The sequence below is a fragment of the Miniopterus natalensis genome, chromosome 18 (genome assembly GCF_054644295.1).
Source record: "Miniopterus natalensis isolate mMinNat1 chromosome 18, mMinNat1.hap1, whole genome shotgun sequence".
In the NCBI taxonomy this organism is placed as follows: domain Eukaryota; kingdom Metazoa; phylum Chordata; class Mammalia; order Chiroptera; family Miniopteridae; genus Miniopterus; species Miniopterus natalensis.
The window spans coordinates 39,155,519-39,177,947 of NC_142098.1; the positions used below are offsets into that span (position 1 = coordinate 39,155,519).

The following is a 22,429-nucleotide window of genomic DNA, read 5'->3' on the forward strand; positions in this document are numbered from 1 at the left end:
AGGTGGAACTGTGTCACCCAAAAGCTATATCCAAGCCCTAACCCCCAGTGCTCCTGCATGTGACCTTATTTGGAAATAGGGTCTTTGCAGATGTAATTAAGTTCAAATGAAATGAGGTCATTCTGGATTTAGGCTAGACTCTACATTCAGAGAGAGAGAGAGGAGGGGAGGGGAGGGGAGGGATGGGGAGGGGAGGAGGGAAAAGAAAAGAGGTGAGCTAGAGAGGAGCGAGAGAAAGAGGGAAGGAGAGACAGAGAAAGAGGGAGAGAGAAAAGGAGACAAAGGGAGACAGAAAGAAAGTGAGTGGGGAGGAGACTCCAAACAACACGGTGACACATCCAGGGCTGTGCCATTTGTGAGGGGCTCAGTGGGAGCTTTGGGGGCCTCAGGGGAGGGCAGGGATGACTCACGAAGCCACGATGACCCCAAAGGCAAGGACAGCCAGACACACGGAAACGATGATGCTAAGCCGGGCCTGGTTCTGCAGGTATTCATCCTCTGTGGTACCGCAGGGCCATGCCAGGCTGCCGGTCCACTCAGAGCCCGGACCTCCATTACCACCCTTCCTGGACCTTGGCCTTGACCACACCCACTGCTCACTCAGCAACCTGGGCCTCCTCCATACCATGTGGCCTCGCCCTCTCCTGGGATCTCACTATTTATTCCCCACATTCTCTGTCCCAGGCACTGTCCAAGGTGCTCGGGATGCCACTGTGAAATCACCCGTCCCCCCAGCACATCATAGGGCCAGCGGAGAGCCCGGCGCTAAATGCATCTCATTGGAAGGGGGTCGGGGTGGGAGGAGGGCTTGGTTCGTTCGTCTGCCCAAGAAGGTGAGAGGGGAATGCAAAATGCTGACAATCTCCTGATAAGAATAAAGTCATCCTGTGTCTTAGTGGCAACTCTGAAGGTGGCCTTGGGGGTCCCATTATGCATCTTTCAATCGCCCCCTCCCTCAAACCCTTTTATTCTGTCAGCAAAGCCTCTTGGCCTGACCTTCAAAATGCATCCAGGATCTGAACCACCTCTTCGGCTCCTGACTTGGTCCAGCCGCACCCTCACTCCTACCCTGCTCTTGATCCACTCGGCAATGGCCACACTAGCTTCTTTCTTGTTGCTCAACCATGTTGTATCTTTGCACCTGCTGTTCCCTCTTTCACACTGTTCCTCACTCCAGCACTTCCTTTAGATCTCAGACATCACTTCTTCAGAGAGGTCCCCCCACTTGCACCCTCTAAAGTAGCACCGCTCCTCCCACCAGGGACTTTCTACAGAACTGTACTGTTTGGTTTTCACTAAGGGCACAGATTTATTCATGTGTAATGATCATTTAACAGTGGTTCTCAGCTGGGGATATTTGGAAATGTCTGGAGACTAGAAAGGAGTGTCATGACTTTTGTGCTTGGGGGGGTACTGTTGGTATCTAGTGTGTAGAAGCTAGAGGAGCTGCAATACACAGACAGCCTTATAGCACAGAATTATCCAGCCCCAAATGTCAGTAGTGCCAAGGTTGAGAAAGCCGAGTCTAACCCTTCACCCCATCAAAATGTGGGTTCCGTGAGACATTTGTCCCCCTTCTGCTGACCCTAAATTTGGGGCATTATAGGGTGCTCTAAATATTTGTTGTAGTTAAACACCACCCTAAGGGAGCAAATAGACAAATTCCTTTTTTCAATTGGTCAATGTCATGGCGGTGAGGGCGGGGGAGATAAGAAATATACTTGTAGATTAAAAAAAAGAAGTGAAAAAAACCCTAACCATTGAATGATATGAGAAGTCCTGTCATGTGGACTTCTGTTTGAATGAGTCAGCTGAGAAAGATCTCCTGGGGACGATTAGGGAAGCTGGAAAAGGGATGTGGGATTATTTGATATTGAAGAATTGTTAGGTTTGTTGAGTGGGAATGGCATTGTGGTCATGTAGAAAATGTCCTTATTTTTAGAGGTACACATTATCAATGGGTAAAATCTCACAATGCCTGATTTCTTTAAAACACTGAGGCAAAAAATGAAATAAGTGAACCAAATCGGAGGAAAACTCACTGTCAAGATAATTTGTTAGAAAGTGCTACTTTGGAGAGTATGGTAAAAGAGTACTCTCTGAGGAGGAAAACTGTGAGACTTTGTTGAAGTGAAGGAGTCAGAGGAACAGTGTGACAGAGAGAGGGAACAGCATATGAAAGGTCCAGCATAACTATTCAGTCTTGATGTGTATATGGGGGTCCATTGTACTATTTTCTCTGCTCTAGGGATATGTATTTTTTTAAATCTCTGAATGAATAAATTCAGCACATCCTTTCAGACTCCCCAGGTATGGCACTGGCTAGAAAGAAAATTTTTTGTAGCACCTGCCATTCTGGAATTAGATGCATTGTAAAGTTACAGAGGAGTCTTCCCATTTAACCGCAGGGAAAAATGAATTTCAGAATGTGGAAGCGCCTTCTGGGCCACACTGTAAGCAAATGTTCAGGGCAGGAATCAAGGCTGCACATGAGAGACCTCGAAACCCATGTCCACTGGGACTGGCTGACTCCATCTCTCAGGTACCTGTCCCATGTCTTCCCCCACCCACAAGAGCTTACCAAAGCAGTACTTCTTTTTCATGCATTTGGGACTGGTCTTCAGGCAATGTAAACAGTCCAAGACCTCTCCTTTTAGCAAGTCTGGATAAGGGGAAAGGGAGAAGTGGGATGAGGGCAGCTATCAGAGGATTGGCAAGGGGCGGGAAGGCAGGAGGGGAAGAGAATGTGGAGTCCCTTGGCCCTCGTGAATTTGGAGGTCTCATGTGCAGCAGAAAAAGCTGAGCAAAATGCACTGACGATTCACATTAGAAATAATTTTTATATATTTATAAAATATATCAAAATTGATTAAAGAGTTGAATTAAGTTGCAGCTGTCCAGTTAAGCCAACATTCTGTTTGTAGAAATTTAATTAATTGAAATTAAACACGTTTAATTAAATATCTACAAAAGAATGCTTGCAGGTCTGTTTCTATTTTGCAGCCATTTGTGGCATAGACTGGCTGGATGCTCACTCATCTATCTCCTCCACTTCCGGCCACACTAGAAGACTACATTTCCCAGGCTCCTTTGCAGTAGGTTGCAAGCATGTGACTGAGTTCTGGCCAATGGAAAGTGGGCAAAAGGATACAGAGCCTCTTCCCAGGCTTGGTCATAAAAGCACCTGCAGAATTCTCTACTCTTTCTCCCTTCTGAAGTTTGCTTAGAAACTACAACACAGGTGCAGCTTATATCCCTGAGTCACCACTTGAAAGAGCTGTTCAACTCTCAGTGGAATCTGAGAACTAAACCTTTCTTTTGTTAAGCCACTGAAATACAGGGTTTGTTACTAGGACATAGGCTCTCCTATCCTGCCTAACATTCCCCCCAAAAGTACTTTTTTTACAGGTTGCAACTTTCATAAGCCCTCAAAAATAAGATATTCATAGGTACTAGAGCTTTGGAGTGGGGGACACACTAGATGGAGTAGGTGCAATAGTGGGGCTTGATCTGTGGGAGACAGGGTAAAGAGATAGAGAAGGGTAGAGAAGGGAGGGATAGACAATAAGTTCAGGACTCACGGCAAATTTTGGGATCACAGGCTGAAAGAGAAAAGAGCTGAGGTGAGTTAAGTTGGAGTAGCAATTTGAGAGTTTGATGGTAAGGGACCAGGAGAGGGAGGGAGGAATGAGTCTTGGAAAGAAGAGAAAGGAATACTGGAGAGAGGCAGAGAAGGGGAGGGGAGGAAGGAGCTTGGGAGAAAACTCGAGAGAAGGGGATGGAGTAATAATGAGGAGGGGGTTTGGTGGGGAGAGAGGCTGCACCTTTTAATTCATATGATCTTAAAACTGTCTTGAGTTTCTTGGCCACCTTCCTCCTAAGAGTCACCAGCTCTTCCAGCAGAGGCCCATCTGAGGAGAAAAAGAGATCCTTGTGAGGCACTCAGCACCCCATCTGCAGCTTCAAAGAGAAGGGATGGGGAAACTCTTTTCATTCCCCAGCAGTACCAAGACCAGTTATTACTCAGGGTCCTCTGGGCAGGTCTATGGCCTGGGAAGCCCTGCATCAAGCTTCTGACTCACTGCGGGAGGTGGCCAATTGATGTTTTGCTCTCACATCGACGTTTCTCTCTCCCTCTCCCTCTCTCTCTAAAAATCAATAAAAGAAATTACATATGTGATATCTATCAGTGCCTCACATTGTATTTCCATTGGACAGTGCTGTTCTGTGAATGGTGCCCGCGCCCGACCCCGCTGGGTGGTGGTTAGGAATACAGTGTCTGAGCCGGGATGTCCCACATTTAAAGCCTCGCTTCTCTTCCCAGCTGTGTGACTTTGGGCATGTCTGAGCCTCAGTTTCCCCTCTGTAAAGGGCAGTGCCCACCTCGATAAGCTGTGGGAGACTTGTAAGTAAAGCACTTAGAACCCTACCAGACACACAGTAAAGGCTATGCTCCCGTGTTTGCTTTTGTTTTTAAATCAAGAGGAAGCTGGTGGACAGCTGGAAGGGGAAGGAGGAGGGGCTGGGAAAGGGCTTTCCCTCTTCCTCCCTACCTCTCAGGGAATTGGCTGTTAAGTTGCTCATTTGCTTCTTCATGAAGATCACCACAAGGTCCAGCTGAGCTGTCTCTGGGGGGGGGAAACTCCAGTGGGTCCCTGAGAGAGCCCAGCGACCCCTCCCTACCGTCCTCCCCGTCTAGGGGGCGCGCTCCTCCAAGTGTCTCCCGCCCCAGCCTCCGGCTTGGGCCCCACTGTCCCTTTCTCCGCAGTGCTAGGCGCCCCCCCCTCCCCAGCACGCACCCACGGTCCCCACAAACGTGTTTAGCGCGTAGTCTCAGAAGAAAGGCCCCTCCATGCCCAGCAGCAGGGCCCTCCCGGTGGAAGCCGGTGCCTGAGGTCCACGCGCAGCTGGCGCAGGGCCTCCCGCCGCGAGCGGTCACACTGCAGGCAGCCCAGCCCCCGCGGCCGCTCAGGCCAAGGGGCAGCAGAAGGGCCAAGGCCGGAGGCGTGGCCCCGCGCGTGTGACGTCACAGAGAGACCCCAGCCGGCCCGCCCCCAGGTGAGGGCGGGGCCCGCTCCCGCAGGCGGGTGTTTGCTGAGCACCTACTCTGCGCCAGGCCCTGCTCGCATCGTTTATATACATTCGTTCAACAAACGTCAATGGAGCACCGCTATGCGCCAGGTGCTGGAGAGGTCCAAGGGTCCGTGGACTCATGAAGGGTCAAACAAAGCGCGGTGCGCCTCTACAATGGGATAGCATGCAGTCTTGAGGATGGAGGACATCCTGACATATGCTACAGAATCGGTGGACCTGGAGGTCGTTATGCGGAGTGAAACAGGCCCATCAAGAAAAGACAAATCTGCATGATTCCACTCACGGGAAGTAGACTACCTAGAAAAAAATTTACACTCAGGACATTTAAAATTGGTTTGATATATTGCACTATACTCAGATTTCCCCAAATACCTCCTAACTACTTTTCACTTCAATATCACCTCCAAGGGAGCAGGAAAGCAGCCACAGACAATATGGAAATGAAAGAGTGTGACTGTGTTCCGATCAAATTATTTATGGACATTGAAACTTGAATCCCATATAATTTTAACATGTCGCAAAATATTATTCTTTTTTTAATCTTTCACTGAAGACATACATGTTCATTGATTTTTGGAGAGGAGAAGGGAGAGAGAGAGAGAGAGATGTGGTGTGAGAAACATTGATCATTCCCATTTGCGCCCCGACCAGAGATTGAACCCACAACCTGAGTATCTGCCCTGACCAGGAACTGAACCCGCAACCTTTTTGGCGAACAAGAACAGTGCTCCAACCAACTGAGCCATCCGGCCAGGGCTCTTTTTACATTTTTTAACGTGGCTAGCAGAAAGTTTGAAATTACATGTGGCGCTTGCACGTATATTTCAATTGGACGTCGCTGGTCTAGCACACAGATGGTGCCAAATAAATATCATTTGAATTTAGATGTGAATAAATTTGGCAGTTAATGGTTATGGGGGAGTTGGGGGTGGGTCAAGAATCACTCAAGGGATAATGGGATGATTAGACCACAAGGGGGTGCTCACACCCGAGTGAAATTCTCTCCTCTCTTCCACCTGGGAAAGTCTCACCCTTGCCTTCCTGCTTCCCTCCCCTGCCTTTCCCAGAATTAGCCATTTATGAAATAGCAGCTAATGCGCTGCCCTAAGAAGGAGCTGTCAGGTGGGAGGGAAAACAAAGGCTGCAAATTCCTCACCTTCTAAGCTCCAAAGCCCCAGGTCTAAGCGTGGGGCAGGAGGAATCAGGAAGCAGAACCGGTTTTGTTTCTCTGATGAGGAGCCGCACTAAAGCGTGATTTGGTGAAACTTAGTTAAATTAAGTATCTGCATATTTCATAGCCTGGCAGTTCCCCTCTCTTTGGTGAAGAGGGCAAGGATGTTCATCAGTGTTGTTTATGATGCTGGTGGGGTGTCCATGGCAACCTGGTGTCCATCGCTGGAGAGCAGGAGGTGCCCGTGGTGCCCAGGGCAGGGATTCTGCGGCCGTGGAAAGCGACAGACTAGGCTGTGCACACAAACAAGGATCTGATGAATGGATAAAGAAGGAACGGGATTGACTCAGCTATAAAAGAGAATGAAGTCTTGCCATTTGCAACAACATGAATGGACCTAGAGGGTATTGTGCTGAGTGAAATAAGTCAGACAGAAGAAAATCAAATACTGTATGATCTCATTTATATGTAGAATCTAAAAATAAATAAACAAACAAACAAACAAACCAGAAACAAACTCATAGATAACAGAGAACATTTTGATGGTTGCCAGATGGGAGGAGGGTTTGGGGGGATGAATGAAAAAGGGGAAGGGGTTAAGAAGTATAAATTGGCAGTTACAAAATAGTCACAGAGATGTAAAGTACGGCACAGGGAATATAGTCCGCAATATTGTAATAATTATGCATGGTGTCGGGTGGGAGGGGAATCACTTCATAAGTTATGTCAATGTCTAATCACTATGTTGTATACCTATGTTGGAACTAATGTAAAAGTGTATGTCAACTGTAATTGAAAAATAAAAAATTATTTAAAAACAGAATGGATCTGAGTGAAAAAGTAAGAAACAGTGAGACCTACAACCCAATACTGTTGACATAAATGTAAAATTCTTGCATTCCAAACAAAAATACACAGTGTGAAGGGGACCACCTACAAATAAAATGATATTCAATAAACACGAGACAGGGGAGGAAAAGTGAGTAACTGGTGAGGGCAGAAAGACTAAGAAGTAAATAATTCTCACACTGCCTTTGGTGTGAACTAGGTGGTTAAAGGTCCCAGATGCCAGTCCCTGGCTGGGTGGCTCGGTGGTCGGAGCGTCTCCCTGCGCACCAAGTGGCTTCCCGTTGACTCCGGGTCAGGGCACATACCCAGGTCGCATCGTGATCCCCGGGAGGGAGTGTGCATGAGACAGCCAAGCAATGTTTCTCACATCGGTGTTTCTCTCTCTCCCTCAAATCAATAAAAACAAAAAACAAGCTTATCCTCAGGTGAGGATTAGAAAAGAAAAGAAAGATGTTATGTTTTATGCACCCATCATGACCGTGAAAATTTGTGCCTGTTGCGGGAATATTTTCAGAGGGTTCCCTGTGCTCCATGAGCCTTGCAGAGCCATCGACATAAGGCCGTGTGGCCTGCATGAAGGCCTGCCTAGCACAGTTCATTGGCACACAGCTTTTTAAATCCCCATTTGACAGATGTGAAAACTGACACTTGGCAGGGTCCGTCCGGCCACTCACTGTGGGTTGGGTGGGTAGGAACAGAAGTGGGAGTGGGGTTGGGCAGCCAGAGTGAGCTCAGGGCCAGGAGCCTGCTGGGCGACGCTAAGGGCCCAGTTCGGCGCGGGGGTGTGAGGCAGGCGGCAGAAACTCCGGGAAGGTTTGGGGAGCTTTGGCTTTGAGCCCATCGGAGGAGGCAGCGTTAGAGGAGGCAGCCCCAGGGCTCTGGGGGGTGTTTTCCCACCGTGCAGCGCCCAGCCCCCGCCCTAGCCCCAGGCCACACTGTGCGGCTGCAAAACACGCACCTGTCCTCACGCACTGCTGTGGGAGGATCCTGCAGGCAACCCCTCTGGAAAACTTTGCGCAGAATCTAGGAACGCTGGCCACATGCACACCCCCTCCTCACGTGTACCCAGCAGAAAGGGGTGCACAAACCTGCCAGGGGACGCGCCCACCGGCGCCCACAGCCGCGCTCTTTGTAATGAGCCCAAGCTGGAAACGACTCCAGCGTCCACCAATGGGAGGCTCGCCAGATAAACTCTGTGGGTGGTTTTCTTTTTCAGGTTAGTAAAAACTCATTCCTGTAAGTACTTTCCAATATTTTCTAGTAGCTGGGTGTAAAAATTACCTGTCGCGGCTGAGCCTCTTCTTCACCCCCCAGGGCACGTGCTTCCTGCCTTTGCTCATCCTGGGGTCTGTGATGTCCTGTAACCCTCTGCCTTCCTGCTCGCTGAGGTCTGTGCCTCCCACCCACTGGCAAGACTACAAGGTCGAACCTTTCAACCCCGAGAACAACATTTGTAAAAAATTTTTTTAATTGATGGGGGTGGAGGGAGGGAAAGACAGGGAGAAACAATGATCTGTTGCTCCACTTATCTAGGCATTCACTGGATGATTCTTGTATGTGCCCTAACCAGGGGTCAAACCCGAAACCTTGGTGTATGGGGACGGTGCTCAAGTCAACTGAGCTACCTGGCCAGGGCCCATCTGCCCATTTTTAAGAGTACAATGCAGTGGCAATTAAGTACATTCACGTTGCTGTGCAGTCATCACCAGCATTCATCTCCAGGACGTTTTTCATCCTGCAGAACTGAAACTCTGTCCCCATTAAGCACCAACTCCCCACTGTCCCTCCCCTCACCCCTTAGTGTTCAGTATTCTACTTTCTGCCTCTATGAAGTTAACTGCTCTAAGTAGCTCCCATTCACGAAACCATGCAGTGTTTGTGTTTCTGTGACTGTCCGATTTCACTCAGCCCTCAAGATCTGTCCACGCTGTAGCTCATGTCAGAATCTCCTTCCTTCTTAAGGCTGAGTAATAGTCCACTGGGCTGCCACCCTACCATTCCACGTGTTTCTGTTCACCCACTGATGGACACATAATGTGTTATGCCATTTTCCGGATGTGTGTGACATTTTACAATACAATGCTTTAAAAAGAAATAATGTGTGGTACTATTTGCTAAGTAAGTAGCGTGTGCCTACACATGCCTGTACACACACACACACACACACACACACACGCACACACCTGGCCTAGGCCTGGGTATCTCCCCGAGGCAGAGGTAGGGCCCATGACTCGTCTCCTGGGGCACTTCTCCCCTAGTGCAGTGACTTTCACACCCACGGGGTGGGGCTCCAAAGGCTGTCACACCCACCTGTCAGCTGCACCTGGACTCTGTCACCTGCCCTGTGGGCCCTCTACCACCTCTGCTCAGAGCTCAGCTGGAGGCTGACCTGTGACAGGGCACCTCTGCCAACAGCTGCCCCCTCCTCCGCCCCTCCCAGCACAGAGCTGGGTCAGGGAGGCAGTGACAGGCTGTCTGCCCTCCTTCTGTCCCAGGCTTCCTTCCAGGTCCTCCAGCTCCATCACTCTGTTTCCCCTCTTTTTGTCTTTCCAATTCTCTCTGGTCTCTGTCCCTTTCTGTCTGGCCTGTGTTCCCTCTCTTTGGGTCTCTAGCCCTCTCGCTGTAGGTCTCAATATTTCTGTGCCTCTCCTTTTCCCAGTTTTCAATTCGACGATTAAAAATTAAAAACCAGCTAAGAATGGCTGAAGGACTTGAATAGACATTTTGCCAGAGAAGATTTGCAAGTGGCTGGTAACCACAGGGACAGATGCTCAACGCTGATAGTCAAAGGGAAACACAAACATAAACCACAATACCGCTCGCGCCACCAGGGTGGTTTAACTAAATCAGATGGTGGGGACGCAGCCCTGGCCGCTCGCTCAGCTGGTGGGAGTGCAGGCCCTGGGCCGCCGTCCATGCGGGCTGCTCGCCCCGAGTGCCCTCCAGCCCCCCCACCCGCCTTCCCAGCGGTGCCCAAACCACAGCTGGAACGTGCCCTTCGACCCAGCCGCTCCAAGTCTAGGAATTTAGCCCTCAGATAACACACACACACCAGCTCCAGGAACCAAGCGCAGGGATAGTCACTGCGGACTCACCCGGCAGAGGGAACTAACCCAGCTGCTCCTCGGGGGACTGTCGGATGAACCCCAGGAGGAGGCTGGCAGATAAACCAACGTGGTTGCCGCCCACGAGCACACAGAACCCTCTTCCAGATGTGCTACGAAGTGAAAAGTGCGAGGTGCAAAACCAAGCGGCCTCTGTGCTCTGCCCCTCCCTCCCTTGCTGGGTGGCCTTGGAAAAATCACCTCGCCTCTCTGAACCTCCATTTTCTCGTCTATAACACAGGATGTTCATGATCTCAAAGGTTACGGTGAAGATTAAATGACAAAGCACGTGGGGAAAACCGTCCATATAGCATATAGTAAGCATTCTGAAAATGTTAGCTTTCAATATTAGGGCAGAAGTTGGCAAATTGCTTCTGTAAAGGGCCAGATAGTAGATATTTTTGGCTTTGCAGACTCTGTGGTCTCTGTTGTAACCTCTGCTGTAGCCGAAAGCAGCCACAGACAGTGCCTCCGTGAATGGATGCAGCTGTGTTCCAATAAAACTTTATTTAGTAAGATGCAGCTGGGAAACAAGAAACAGCTGGCCCGTGGGCCATAGGCATCTGACTCCCCTAATAGAACCGGAAAAAAGGCAACTATTTATTTTTATCGGCTTTGGATGCCCCTCCAACCTCTGCATTCCTCCTTCACAGTCCTTGTCAGACTGCATTGTGATACAGGTTCCTTTCTCTCTTTAGGGCTCCAGGCCTCCCCACCCCCAGACATTGAATTCTCCCAGGACAGGAGCCTTATCTGAGCTACTTGGGTCTCCAGAACCCAGCCTCCATCCCTGTTCTAGGAGCACAGCAGACATATTTGTTGAATTCATTCATTCACTCATTCATTCATTCACCCACAGAGAGAGAACATGCACCAACTGTATTCCAGGCATTGCTCTAGACACTGAGGTGACAGCAGTGACCAACAGAGACACAAAGGCCCGGAGCTGGGGTTCAGAGGGGGAAGACAGATGCCCTAATAAAATAAGCACAAAATATGTAACCTGTTAGATGGTCTCAAGTGCCGGAGAGAAATAGGAAAAGCCGGGAGGGAGCACGAGAGGTGAAGAGGGTGCTGCTGATTTCCACGGCTCTGCCAGCACGGGCCTCACTGAGAAGGGGGGCGGGAAGGACCTGAGGGAGCCGGTCGCTGGGGTATCTCAGGGAACAGCCTTCTGGGCAGAGGGAACGGCAAGTGCAAAGGCTCTGGGATGGGAACGGGCCTGGCATTTTCAAGAAATAGCAAAGAAACCAGAGTGACAGCAACCGAGTGCCTGAGGGTAAGAGCTGAAGCTCTGAGGTGGAGTCAGAGGGGTGATGGGCTGGATCGTGCAGGCCTTACAGATCTTATGGAGAACGCTTTGCTTTTTTTAAAAAAATTTTATTGATTTTTTTAGAGGAAGGGAGAGGGAGAGAGAAACATCAATGTGAGAGTGGAACATTGGTTCCGCTGCCTCCCGCACACCACCCACTGGGGATTGAGCCCGCACCTGGGCCTGCGCCCCACCGGGGAGTGGAACCAGCGACCTTTCGGTGCACGGCCTGACGACCGGCCACCTGAGCCACACCCGCCAGGGCAGCACTTTGCTTTGAGTCTGACTGAGGCGGGAGCCTGGGGCGATGTCTCAGCCAACTTGGGCTGCCATACCAAAACACCACAGACCGGACAGCTTAAACAACAGAAGCCTATTTCTCACAGTCCAGCCTGGAGGCCGGGAAGCCCAAGATTAAGGTGCCAAAAGATTCATTTCCCAGTGCGAGCCCTCTCCCTGGCTTGCAGTGGCTTCTCCCTCTGTCCTACGGTGGAGAGAGTGTGAGTCTGGTCTCTCTTCCTCTAATTAGGACACTAATCCCATCATGGAGGCCCCACCCTCATGACCTCATTTAACCTAATTACCTCCCAAGGGCCCCACCTCCAAATATCATCACAATAGGGGTTAGGGCTTCAACAGATGAGTTTGGAGGGACACAAACATTCAGCCCATAACTGGAGAGTTTGGGGCAGAGGAGGAATGGGATCTGACAGAGGTTTTAACAGGGCCCTCTGGCTACTGGGTAGAGAGTAGGCTGTGGATGGAAGCAGAGAGCCCAGCAGGGGCCAAGAGATACATCAGGAGGTGACTGTGGCCTGGGCTAGGGCGGTGGCAGATGGGTAATGAGGACTGGTGTAACCTGGAGCATATTTGGAAAGTTTGAGATCAGGCTGCTAACGTGGTCGGGTAAGGGCCCTCTTCCAGGGAGCCTTGTGGGGTCCCTTTCACAAGGTTAGAAAGGAGGATGGTGAATCTTGGGATGGGAGCCCCTCTTCCTTTTACTCTTTTATTGTTAAGTTTTGTGCATGTAAGCAGGTAATCAGGTATTTAATAAGGGGTATGCCTATGAAAACAGAAGAAAAACAAAGGTTAATAATCAGCAAATTATGAACTAATCTCTGAGTTTGTAAGGCTGCCAGTGAGGAAGATTTTTATTTTTCAAAAATGTTTTTATTGATTTTTAGAGAGAGAGGAAGGGAGAGGGAGAGAGAAATATTGATGAAAGAGAAACATGGATCAGTTCCCCCCCCGGGGATCAAGCCTGCAACATGGGCATGTGCCCTGACCAGGAATCAAACCTTCAACCCTTTGGTGCACGGGATGGCACCCAACCAACTGAGCCACTCTGGCCAGGGCTCAGGAAGATTTTCAGACGTAGCACTCAACGTTTCTCTTGCTGGAACGAAAGCAAGCGGTGACAGTCTGATAGATCCGCACTTTCAGTGAATGAATGGTGTTATATTTGCACACTGGTGACATCGTCAGGAGCTCAGGTAAGTCCTGTGTGGCTTGTGCTGAATCAGTAGCTCTGGAAAGGCTGCCATGGGCCTTGTGGATGACCAAGGTATGTGCCGTTTCTCCAAGGGGCCCTTCTCGGCTTCAAAGTCAATCTCAGTTCCTTAAAGCTTCCTGGTGACATCCAGAGTCCTGGCATGTCTCTCTCGGGAGCCCCTTGTTTCTGTGCATTTTATGGTCAATGACGCTGGTGGGGCACTGGCTGTGACTGTTGGAGGCCTGGCACGGCAGCTGGCACACACCAGAGGCCCCCGACCTCTGGCTGGAAGCGGGCCTGCCGGCGTCTCAGCCTAACAGCTGTTGGGGCCTCTCAGCCGCTGACAGAGTGAATTGGACAAGGTGGAGAGGTTCTCAGATTCCTAGGGAACCCCGCCTCGCGGCTCTGCCCCCTCTTAATCTCACCCGTTTCTAACCAGGAAACGAGCAGGGGGAAAACACACAGATTAAACAGCCCTGAGATGCCAAGGGAAATGCCACAAATGCCAGGTGATGAAATTCACGTTTGCTTCTCACAGGAGAGCATTGTCAACGCCTCTCCTTCAGGTTACGACTCGAGTGTCCCCTCCACAGGGACACCCGCCCAGGCCACCGGATCTGAGGGAGCAGCTGCTCACCCCACCGCTTCCTGTCCCCTTCCTCTGCTTCCCGTTTCCCCTTAGCATGTGTTAGGGGTTAAATTGTGTGCCCCCCAGGGGGATAGGTTAAGGTTCTAACCCCCAGGACCTCAGAATGTGATCTGACTTGGAAACAATGTCACTGCCGATGGAATTAATTAAGACGAGCTCAAAGTGGAGCAGGGTGGACCTCTGATCCAGCTCGACTGCTGTCCCCACAAGAAGAACACCAAGGGAAGGCGCAGAGATGCGGCCCTGGCTGGTAGCGCCGTTGGTTAGAGCATCGTCCCGACACACCAAGGGTGCTGGTTCAATCCCCAGTCAGGGCACATACAAGAGGCAACAATGAAAGCCTAAGTAAGTGGCACAAGTTGATGTTTCTCCCCTCACCCCTTTCTCTCAAGTCAATAAATAAAACTTTTAAAAAGATAGAGATGCGGAAGGACAATGCCATGTGACAACAAAGGTGCAGTTGAGGTGATGCAGCTGTAAGCCAAGGTACAGCAAAGACTGCCCGCCACCATCAGAGGCTAGACTATTGTCCTACAGGCCCTGGGAGGGCTGTGAGCAGGGCGTGGGCAGGGTCACCTGAGTATAGAAAGACCCTCTGGGGCCCTATGGGGGCAGGTCGGAGGGGAGCCTGGAGGCTTGGGAGGAGCCTGGGGCAAGGATCGGGGTAAAGATCCTGAGGGGAGAGAATAAGGCCTGAATTAAAGTTGGGGCCACAGGATCAAGAGCAGGGCTTGGGGCAGAGGCTGGGGGGGTGGGGGGTGGGTGGCAGGAAGGCCCATCTGTGGGGATGGGTAAGGAATCGAGAGGCAGTGACAATGGGGCCCCTGTTATCTATCAGATAACTGGACGAACTGAGAGCCCATTTACAGAGGGAAAATGCAGGCCTCGGGGCAGGTTTGGCCGGGAGCGTAATGAGCCTGGTTTTAGCAGAGGCGCTTGGCCTTTTCGGAGAGATTTCCTTCCAGGGTGGCTGGCCCCAGAGGGGTGTACAGAGTTAATCCCTCTGCTACTTGGAAAAGAAAGGGCTTGCTCGAGTGTTGCCTCACCCCTTCTGTTTCTCTGGGAATAGATATGTCAGATAACGGAGAGGAGAAGGTCCCTGGCATTCGGCAGACGCTCATTAGCGGGTGCGTGTGTGTTGGATGGAATGAGTACTTGCAAGTGCCGACAGTTACTGCTGTGGTGTGTGGGGTTCCCATTCCCGTCTCGCCCTCCTTTCTTCCTTTTCTCAGCCCAGTGGGGAGCAGGGGTCTGGCGCAAAAGACACCTGCGGAATCGCAGGAAGGGCAGTCACTGCTGCGGGAGGCACGCTGGTTTCCCTGTAGATACTTCCAGAACTTTCTGCAATGATGGAAATGTTGCCTATCTGTGCCGCCCACGTGGTAGCCACCAACCTCAGGTGGCTATTGAGTGCTTGAAACATGGCTGGCCAGCCCGAGGAACTAAATTTTTTAAAAAAGATTTTAAAATGGATTTTTAGAGAAAGAGGAAGAGAGAGAGAGAGAAACGTTGATGTGAGAGTGAAACATCAATCTGCGGCCTCCCACCTGCCCACTAGAGGAGATCGAGCCAGCAGCCTGGGCATGTGCTCTGCCCGGGAATGGGACTGATGACATCTCGGTGCACTGGACTATGCCCAACGAACTGAGTCACATCGGCCAGGACTAAGGAACTGAATTTTCCATTTTATTTTATTTTAATTTATTTAAACGTACACATACTCATGTGACTAGTGGCTACTGTGTTGGGCAGTGTGGTCCTAAAACTAAGCCTACTCCCCAGGAAGTGAATTTACCTTGTTTTCCCCAAAGACACAAAACCTCTGAACTGCTGAGCTGGCAGGGGTGGGGGGAGGTGAGAGGGAGAGAAGAATAACAAAAAGGGCCGTATTGGGACTTTTCTATGTGGACAATGGGAGTGTGAACTGAAATAGCCAAATAAAAAAGGCACAGGTCCTTCCTGGAACTCAGTAATAAAAAGATAAACAACCCAATTCAAATATGGGCCTAAGATCTGAACAGACACTTCACAAAGGAGCGGGTACAAATGGCCAGTAAGGACATGAAAATGTCATTAGTCATCAGGGAAGTACAAATTGAAACCGAAGTGAGATGCAAACACACACCACAATGGCTGATATTAAAGTGACCGACGATGTTACATGTTGACAGAGATGTGGAGCAACCAGAATGATTGGTGGGGATATAAAAGGCAAGCATAACAGTATCCCCCAAAGATGACGACATCCTAAGCCCCAGGATCTGTGAGCATGGCCTCACATGCAAAAGAGTCACTTTAATATCAGCCATTGTGATGTTTGTTGTATCTCACAAAGGTCTTTATACGAAGAAGGCCAAAGGGTCCAAGTCAGAGAAGAAAATGTGATGATGGAAGTAGGGTTTGGAGTGATGAGGCCACAAGCCAAGGAATGAAGGCAGCCTGGAGAAGCTGCAAAAGGGATGGGATGTTCTGCTGACACCTTGACTTTAGCCCCGTGACACCCATTTCAGACATCTGACCACCAAAACTATAAAGAGATAAACTTGTGCTATTTTAAGCCACTAAGATTGCGACAAGTTGTTACAGCCATGGAAAACTAATACAGCCACCTTGGGCAAAGGTCTGGCATTTTTCTTTATACTTTAAACCTCCTACTCTGTGACTAAGAAATTTCACTCAGGTGTTTTCTCAAGAGAAAAACATATGCATACCAAAGACTGGTACAAGAACATCAATAGCTGCTTTATTCATAATAGCCCCAAACGGGGAAATAGTCCAGGTGTCCCTCAACAGGACAATGGACGGGCAAATGGGTGCATCCATACAATGGAGCACCACAGGACAATAGAAGGAACAGGATCCTGGTTCACGTAACAACTTGGATGGCAATCGGAAGCCTTACAGGCTGAAGGAAACCAGATACAAAAGACCACCCACTCTAGGTGTCTTTGTAAAAAGGTCCAGAACAGACCAAACGAATATATGGTAATAAAAATCAGAATGGTGGCTGCCTGGGGTGGGGTTAGGGGGTGGAGGTTGGGATCAACAGGGAGGAAGCATGACTTTAAAAAATCCCACAAAAACCAAAAACTCATTAAACGGTATACTCAGGAACTGCATTTCACTGTATGCACATTTTACCCCAAAAAGTAAACCATGAGCCCTGGCTGGGTGGCCCAGTTGGTTGGAGCTTCGTCCTGTGCACCAAAAGGTGGCGGGTTTGATTCCAGGCCAGTCCCCGGTTGGAGCATGTACAGGAGGCAACTGATCGGTGCTTTTCTCTCTCTCTCCCTCTCCCTTCCTCTCTCTCTAAAATCAATAAAAACATTTAAAAAAACTATTCTGAGGAGTCTGCAGGTTTTATCAGGCACTAAAGGGATCCAGGACAAGGTAAGAACCACCGGATGCAGGAGGCAGGCTCCTGGGTTGGGCGTGGGCACGGCCTGGGCACATCTGCATCACCTGCCTAGATTCCAATGGGACAGGAAGGAAGGGTGGTCCAAGGAGCGGGCCCTGCCTGGGCTCAGGCCGAGGCTCAGAGGTGGGTCCTGGCACAGGCGTGCCAGCCAGGGGCTGGAATGCGGGGAGCCCACAGGGGAGTGGCCAGGGAAGAAGAGGCAGGAGGCGGGCTGAAACCAGGGACGCTCGGGGTGCAGTTTCTACCCTGTCACCAGGCTGTTATGAGATACAGCCTGCCATATATTCGTTAATTATACACCTGCCTTATCTGCCCTTCCAGCCTGCATTCTACCCAGATGGTTTTGGAGGCCCCGGGGACACCAGCCGCTATGCTGGGCTCTAAGGAACCGGAGGCGAACCGACCCTGGTCCCTACCCTTGGGGAGACCCCGGACTAGCGGGGGAGACCAACAGGTGAGCAGGCGGTGCCCCACCTGGGGGAAAGGCGACAGTGGAGGGGCCACAGGCGCAGCAGAGCTCCCTACTAGAAACCATGGGAGGCTTCCGGAAGGAGGAGGCCTTGGGGGGAGGCCTTTCCCAATGTCCCGAGGCCAATCTCAAAATAACCAATGTTTACTGAGTGTTTGCAATGTGCCACAATCACCGTACTAAGCCCAGGACAGGAATGAATTGATTTAACCCTCCAACAACTCTAGATTGTCATCCCCCTTCTACAGATTAGGAAAACAGCCACAGGCTCTGTTCCCTACCCTCAAAGGCTCCTGCTCTGGTTGGGGAGACAGTCACAGACGGCGTCTCCATCTAGTGACCTGTGCTTTGGTGGTGGCAGCAGAAGGCATTGGTGGGGACTGAGCCCAGGGAGTGAGGGATTCGGGCTGGGGAGGGAGTGGCAGGTGGGGGAAGAGCTCCGAGAAGACAGTCCCCGAAGATGGATCCTTTTGCAGGGCATGGCACTAGGCTCGTAGAGTTGCACCATCTTTTCAGGTCTTGTCTCGCTGTCATTTGTCCTCACCTTATTTTGTTTTCTTTTGTCTTTTGCCCTTTAACTCCCTGGCTCATTCCTGTTTCCTCCCCGGCGCCCCATGGACAAACCCAACACTTTCAACATCTGAGCACCCTGGCGTAGCAGACCGGGCAGGGTTGCTCTGCAGAACTCTACCTTCTAAATCGATACGAAATACATAAATTATATATTTCAAGTTGTGCTATAGGCCTGGCTTCCTTTCTTACTTTTCTCCCTCAATATTATGTTTTGAGCATCTCTCCATGTTCCCATATGTAACTGATTTCTTGCTTCTAGAACACCATGGGGAATCCACTCCCTCTTACTCGCCCTCTCCCCGGGGAACAGACCCCACTCCAACCCACGCTGCCCTGGGCATCTTTAGACCTGTCCTGGCATGTCACCTGGGTCAACCTTTCCTGCGGGTCCCTACTGGGAAATGGGGTTGCTGGGACACAGGATAAGTGCATCGTTAATGTCACAAAAATTCTGTCCCATCATCTAAGGGGATGTTGAGTTCCTGGCAGCATTGCACCAGGCAGAGAAGGGTGGAAAAGGGAACAGCCAGGCCAAAGGGCTGAGAAAGTCCATGGTGCGTCCTGGGGTCAGAAGGTTATGGGTGGGACCTTTCGCAGAACAGCTGTGTAATAAATACTTGACTGGATTGGTTTATTTTCCTTTTTTCCTGAAAGGAAACCAGTATTGTTGTGGGTGGCGCTCGGGCAGTATCTATTGCAGTCTTAGCATTCTACTCTTTGGCCTGGTAATTCCCTATGTGCACATGAGGAAGTAGAAAGAAGGTTGTTCTCTGGGCTGTCATTGAAGGTGACAAATGGAAACCACTAAAAGCTCCATCAGTAGGAGTGGGGTCAGTGGAGCTGCAGATTGTGGCTACGGAATACTATGCGGGTGTGGAAAAGGTTAAGGTGAATTTAAATGTAGGGGCATGAAAATTCCCCAAGACCTATTGCTTAGTAAGAAAAGCCTCAGTTCAGTAGCTCAATATATCAAGTATTACCCTATTTCCTAAACCCAGAAATCATCGGGAATGTTTTTCAGTTATTTATTTCAGCAGGTCCTTGAATAGCGTTGTTTTGTTTGATGCCAGTTCATTATAGCATTGAGATGTCATAGGAACTTAACCCGTGTTTATATCCATTAGCCTATCGTAAAATTGGTTTCCTTATATGTTGTTTCACTTATCGACTACAATAAGTGAGGACTTACTATTTATAAATCAGAGGCTGGTAAACTTTTTTTGTAAAGTCTCAAATAGTAAATGTTTTCAGCTTTGAACATCATATAGTCTCTATCATAACTCTTCAACTTGCCCTTTTAGTGTGAAAGCAGCTGCAGATGATACATAGATGAATGAATGGCCTTGACTGCATGCCAATAAAACTTTATTTACAAACACAGGCAGAGGGCCAGGTATGACCTCAGATTGTCATCTGCTCACCTGCAATGTAAATAAATAGTACAAGTTTTTGGGAGAATCCATACCTAAATATTATCAGGGGTACATAAAGAAGGGGAGGTGAGAAGGAAGGTGCTGGTCAAGGTAAACGGTGCCCTTTTATTTGAATGTTTCCACCTTGTGAAATTAAAATGGTTTTACTTTGAAAAGAAAATTATGTTTTAAAAATAGCTTGGGTGGCCCTTTCACCCTTCCTGATTATAAGGTAGTGACTGTCATTCTAGAAATGCCAGCAGCAAGTAAAAGTAATGAAGAAGTAAAAGTTCCCCTTCATCCTGCCAGCTCAAGCAGAATTTCCTAAAGGGCTTGTTTATTTCATTCACAGGACAGAGATTTACAGAGTCCCCACTGTGTGCAAGGAAATGTCCTAGGTGCTGGGCCCAGAGCAGTGAATGAAGCTGAGTCCCCACCCTCTCTTGGCCTGACATTCTTTGGCCAAAGAGAGACAGACAATAAATAACAAACACAGTAAATAAGTAAATGATATAATATTTTGGAACATTACAAGTGTTATAAAAAACAGAGACAGGAGAGTCAGTGAAGGGGGTTGGGGGATTCTTGGCGGCTGGCTGTGACTTTCAACAGGATGGTCAGAGAAGGCCTCGTTGCCAAGGTGACATTTAAGCAAAGATCTGAATGAATGAGGGAGCGAGCCATGGGGATGTCGGGGAGAAAGAGCTTTCCAGACAGAGGGAACAGCCTTTGCAAAGGTCCTGAGGTAGGAGTATGCCATGTGTGTTCAAGGAACAGAGAGGAGGGCTGTGTGGATGGAGCAGAATGAGGCGGGAGGGTGGGAAGTGAGGTCAAAGACGGGACATAGGGGGCCACATCCTGCTGGGTCTTGTACTCATGGTGAGGCCTTTGCTTTTATTCTGAATGAGATGGGAACCAGGGGAGGGCTCTGAGCAGAGCAGGGACATGAGCTAACTTGGGTAATAGACTGAGGGTGGTGAGGAGCAGAAGCGGGGAGACCAGAGAGGTGGTGACTGCAGTGGTCCAGGCAGGAGACAATCTGGGGTTCATTAGACCAGAGTGGCAACGAGGGGTCAGATTCCGGATACTTTTTAAAGGTCAACTTGACCTTCCATTGATCCATTTATGCATTAACCAATTCTTCCACCCATCTGCCCACTTGTTCGTTTATTCATTGTGTACACCCTCCATTTATTCATTTATTCATCCATTCAAACAGATTTCTCTGTCAGCCCTGAGGGTGCAACGTAAGCTCAGAAACTCAGAAATGGAGTAGATGAAATACTGGGATGGAGGGGCGGGGGGGGGGGAAGGAAATGGGAATGTGGGAGAATTCAGAGTTCCCAGAGAAAGAGAGGGAGTCCCACCAGCTGGCCCAGCCTTTGTTGTTCTAAAGTCATAAGCACCTTGTTATGCAGAATCTGAGTAATGGGCAGCACAAGTGTGAGGGAAAGCCAGCGGGAAGCCAAGTTCATGCACAAGAATAAAACTTTAGAGTGTAGAGGGGAGGAGAAGGAAAAGCCAGGGATGGGCTGCACTGTGCAAGAGTTTGGGGAAATTTTTTGAGAGAGAAAATTGGGGGGAGCAACTCCCATACCTGGTGTGTTAAGGGGTTTCTAGTCTTAATAGAGAAAAAGAGAGGGACAGAGAGTATATGAATTGTCACTGTGGGTCCTGACTGTAATCCTGCCTGGAAATTTTCTCTGTGGCAAAGATTTGAATGGTTCCAGCATTTTGTTTTTGGTCACTGGGCTGTTGTTTTCCTGTACATGACTCAGAGCTGGAACTGGCTTTGAGACGAGCAAGCTGGCTGCCTTGTGTTGGTCACAGATGAATGACAGGCTCTGTTCTGCAATGACAAATATTTATTGAGTACCTACTATGTGCCAGGCCTTGTTCTGGGCCAGGGGTTAGCAAACTTTCTTGTAAAAGGCCAGACAGTAATATTTCAGCTTTGAGAACCAGGTGGTCTCTGTTGTAGCCGCTCTACTCGCCTTTGTAGCAGGTAACCAGCCATAGATAAGATGAAAGCAAATGGACATGGTTGTGTTTCAGTAACATTTTATTTACACAAACAGGAGGGGGGGAGGAAATGGATGCATGGTGGGGATGCTTGACTGTCAGTGGAGTGAGTGTGGGGCTCTCTACCTAAGACCCTCTCTGGTAGACTTGGATGGAGGACAGAGGGAGGGCTCTGAGGCAGCAGGGTGCCCCCTTCTGGCTTTGTTTCCTGGGTCTCAGCCACTCTAGTGGTTTCATAGAGTAAACCATGACCCAAGCTCTGGTTGCAGACCACCTGGATTCAGATCCAGCCTCTGATGCTTTCTAGCTGTGCAACCTTGGGCGGCTTTCCCTTGATGTCCTCATCTGTAAATTGGATATGACTCTAGTACCTGCCAGAATTATTGGGAAGATTATAGGATTTCATGAGTATCAAGGGCTTAGAACTGTGCCTGGTGCATAGTAAGTGCTCAGTAAACATCAACAGGTATTAAAGGGCTTAGCACAGCTCATAGAATCCCCTCAGCGAAAGGAAGCTTAGTAGTATTATTCAGTGACATCATCAATTACCCCAGAGACTGAGCAGAATTAATGACATCTCCAGTTTAGACCCTTGGTGGGAATGATGACATCACTAGTTGCTAGGTAGATTTAGCCCTAAATGGGGTTGATAACGTCACCAGTTACCAGGCAGAATATGGTTAGGCTGTAGGTGCCAGAGCTTTCTTTCCTATTGAAATGTCAGTTGTGTCCCAGTCTACACTCTTCCTTGGTGCGCCAGGGCACATGGACTTTTTATCGGTCCGGGCCTCAGTTTTCTATCAGTCAAATGAGTTTCACTCTCCTAAGATTGTTCAGCACAGCTGTTGAACAGCAGAGCCAGGC

At 49.5% G+C, this 22,429-nt stretch overlaps 1 protein-coding gene across 1 annotated transcript in view; it reads left to right on the top strand.

The window, feature by feature from the left end:
- The first annotated feature begins 17,459 nt into the window (after nucleotides 1-17,459).
- The window catches only part of MYH14 (myosin heavy chain 14), a 64,035-nt gene continuing 59,065 nt past the window's right edge, over nucleotides 17,460-22,429 (top strand). Inside the window, exon 1 of the mRNA XM_087826853.1 lies at nucleotides 17,460-17,543. Within this exon, the coding sequence (XP_087682979.1) occupies nucleotides 17,460-17,543 (84 nt within the window). The remainder of the gene's footprint in view (nucleotides 17,544-22,429) is intronic.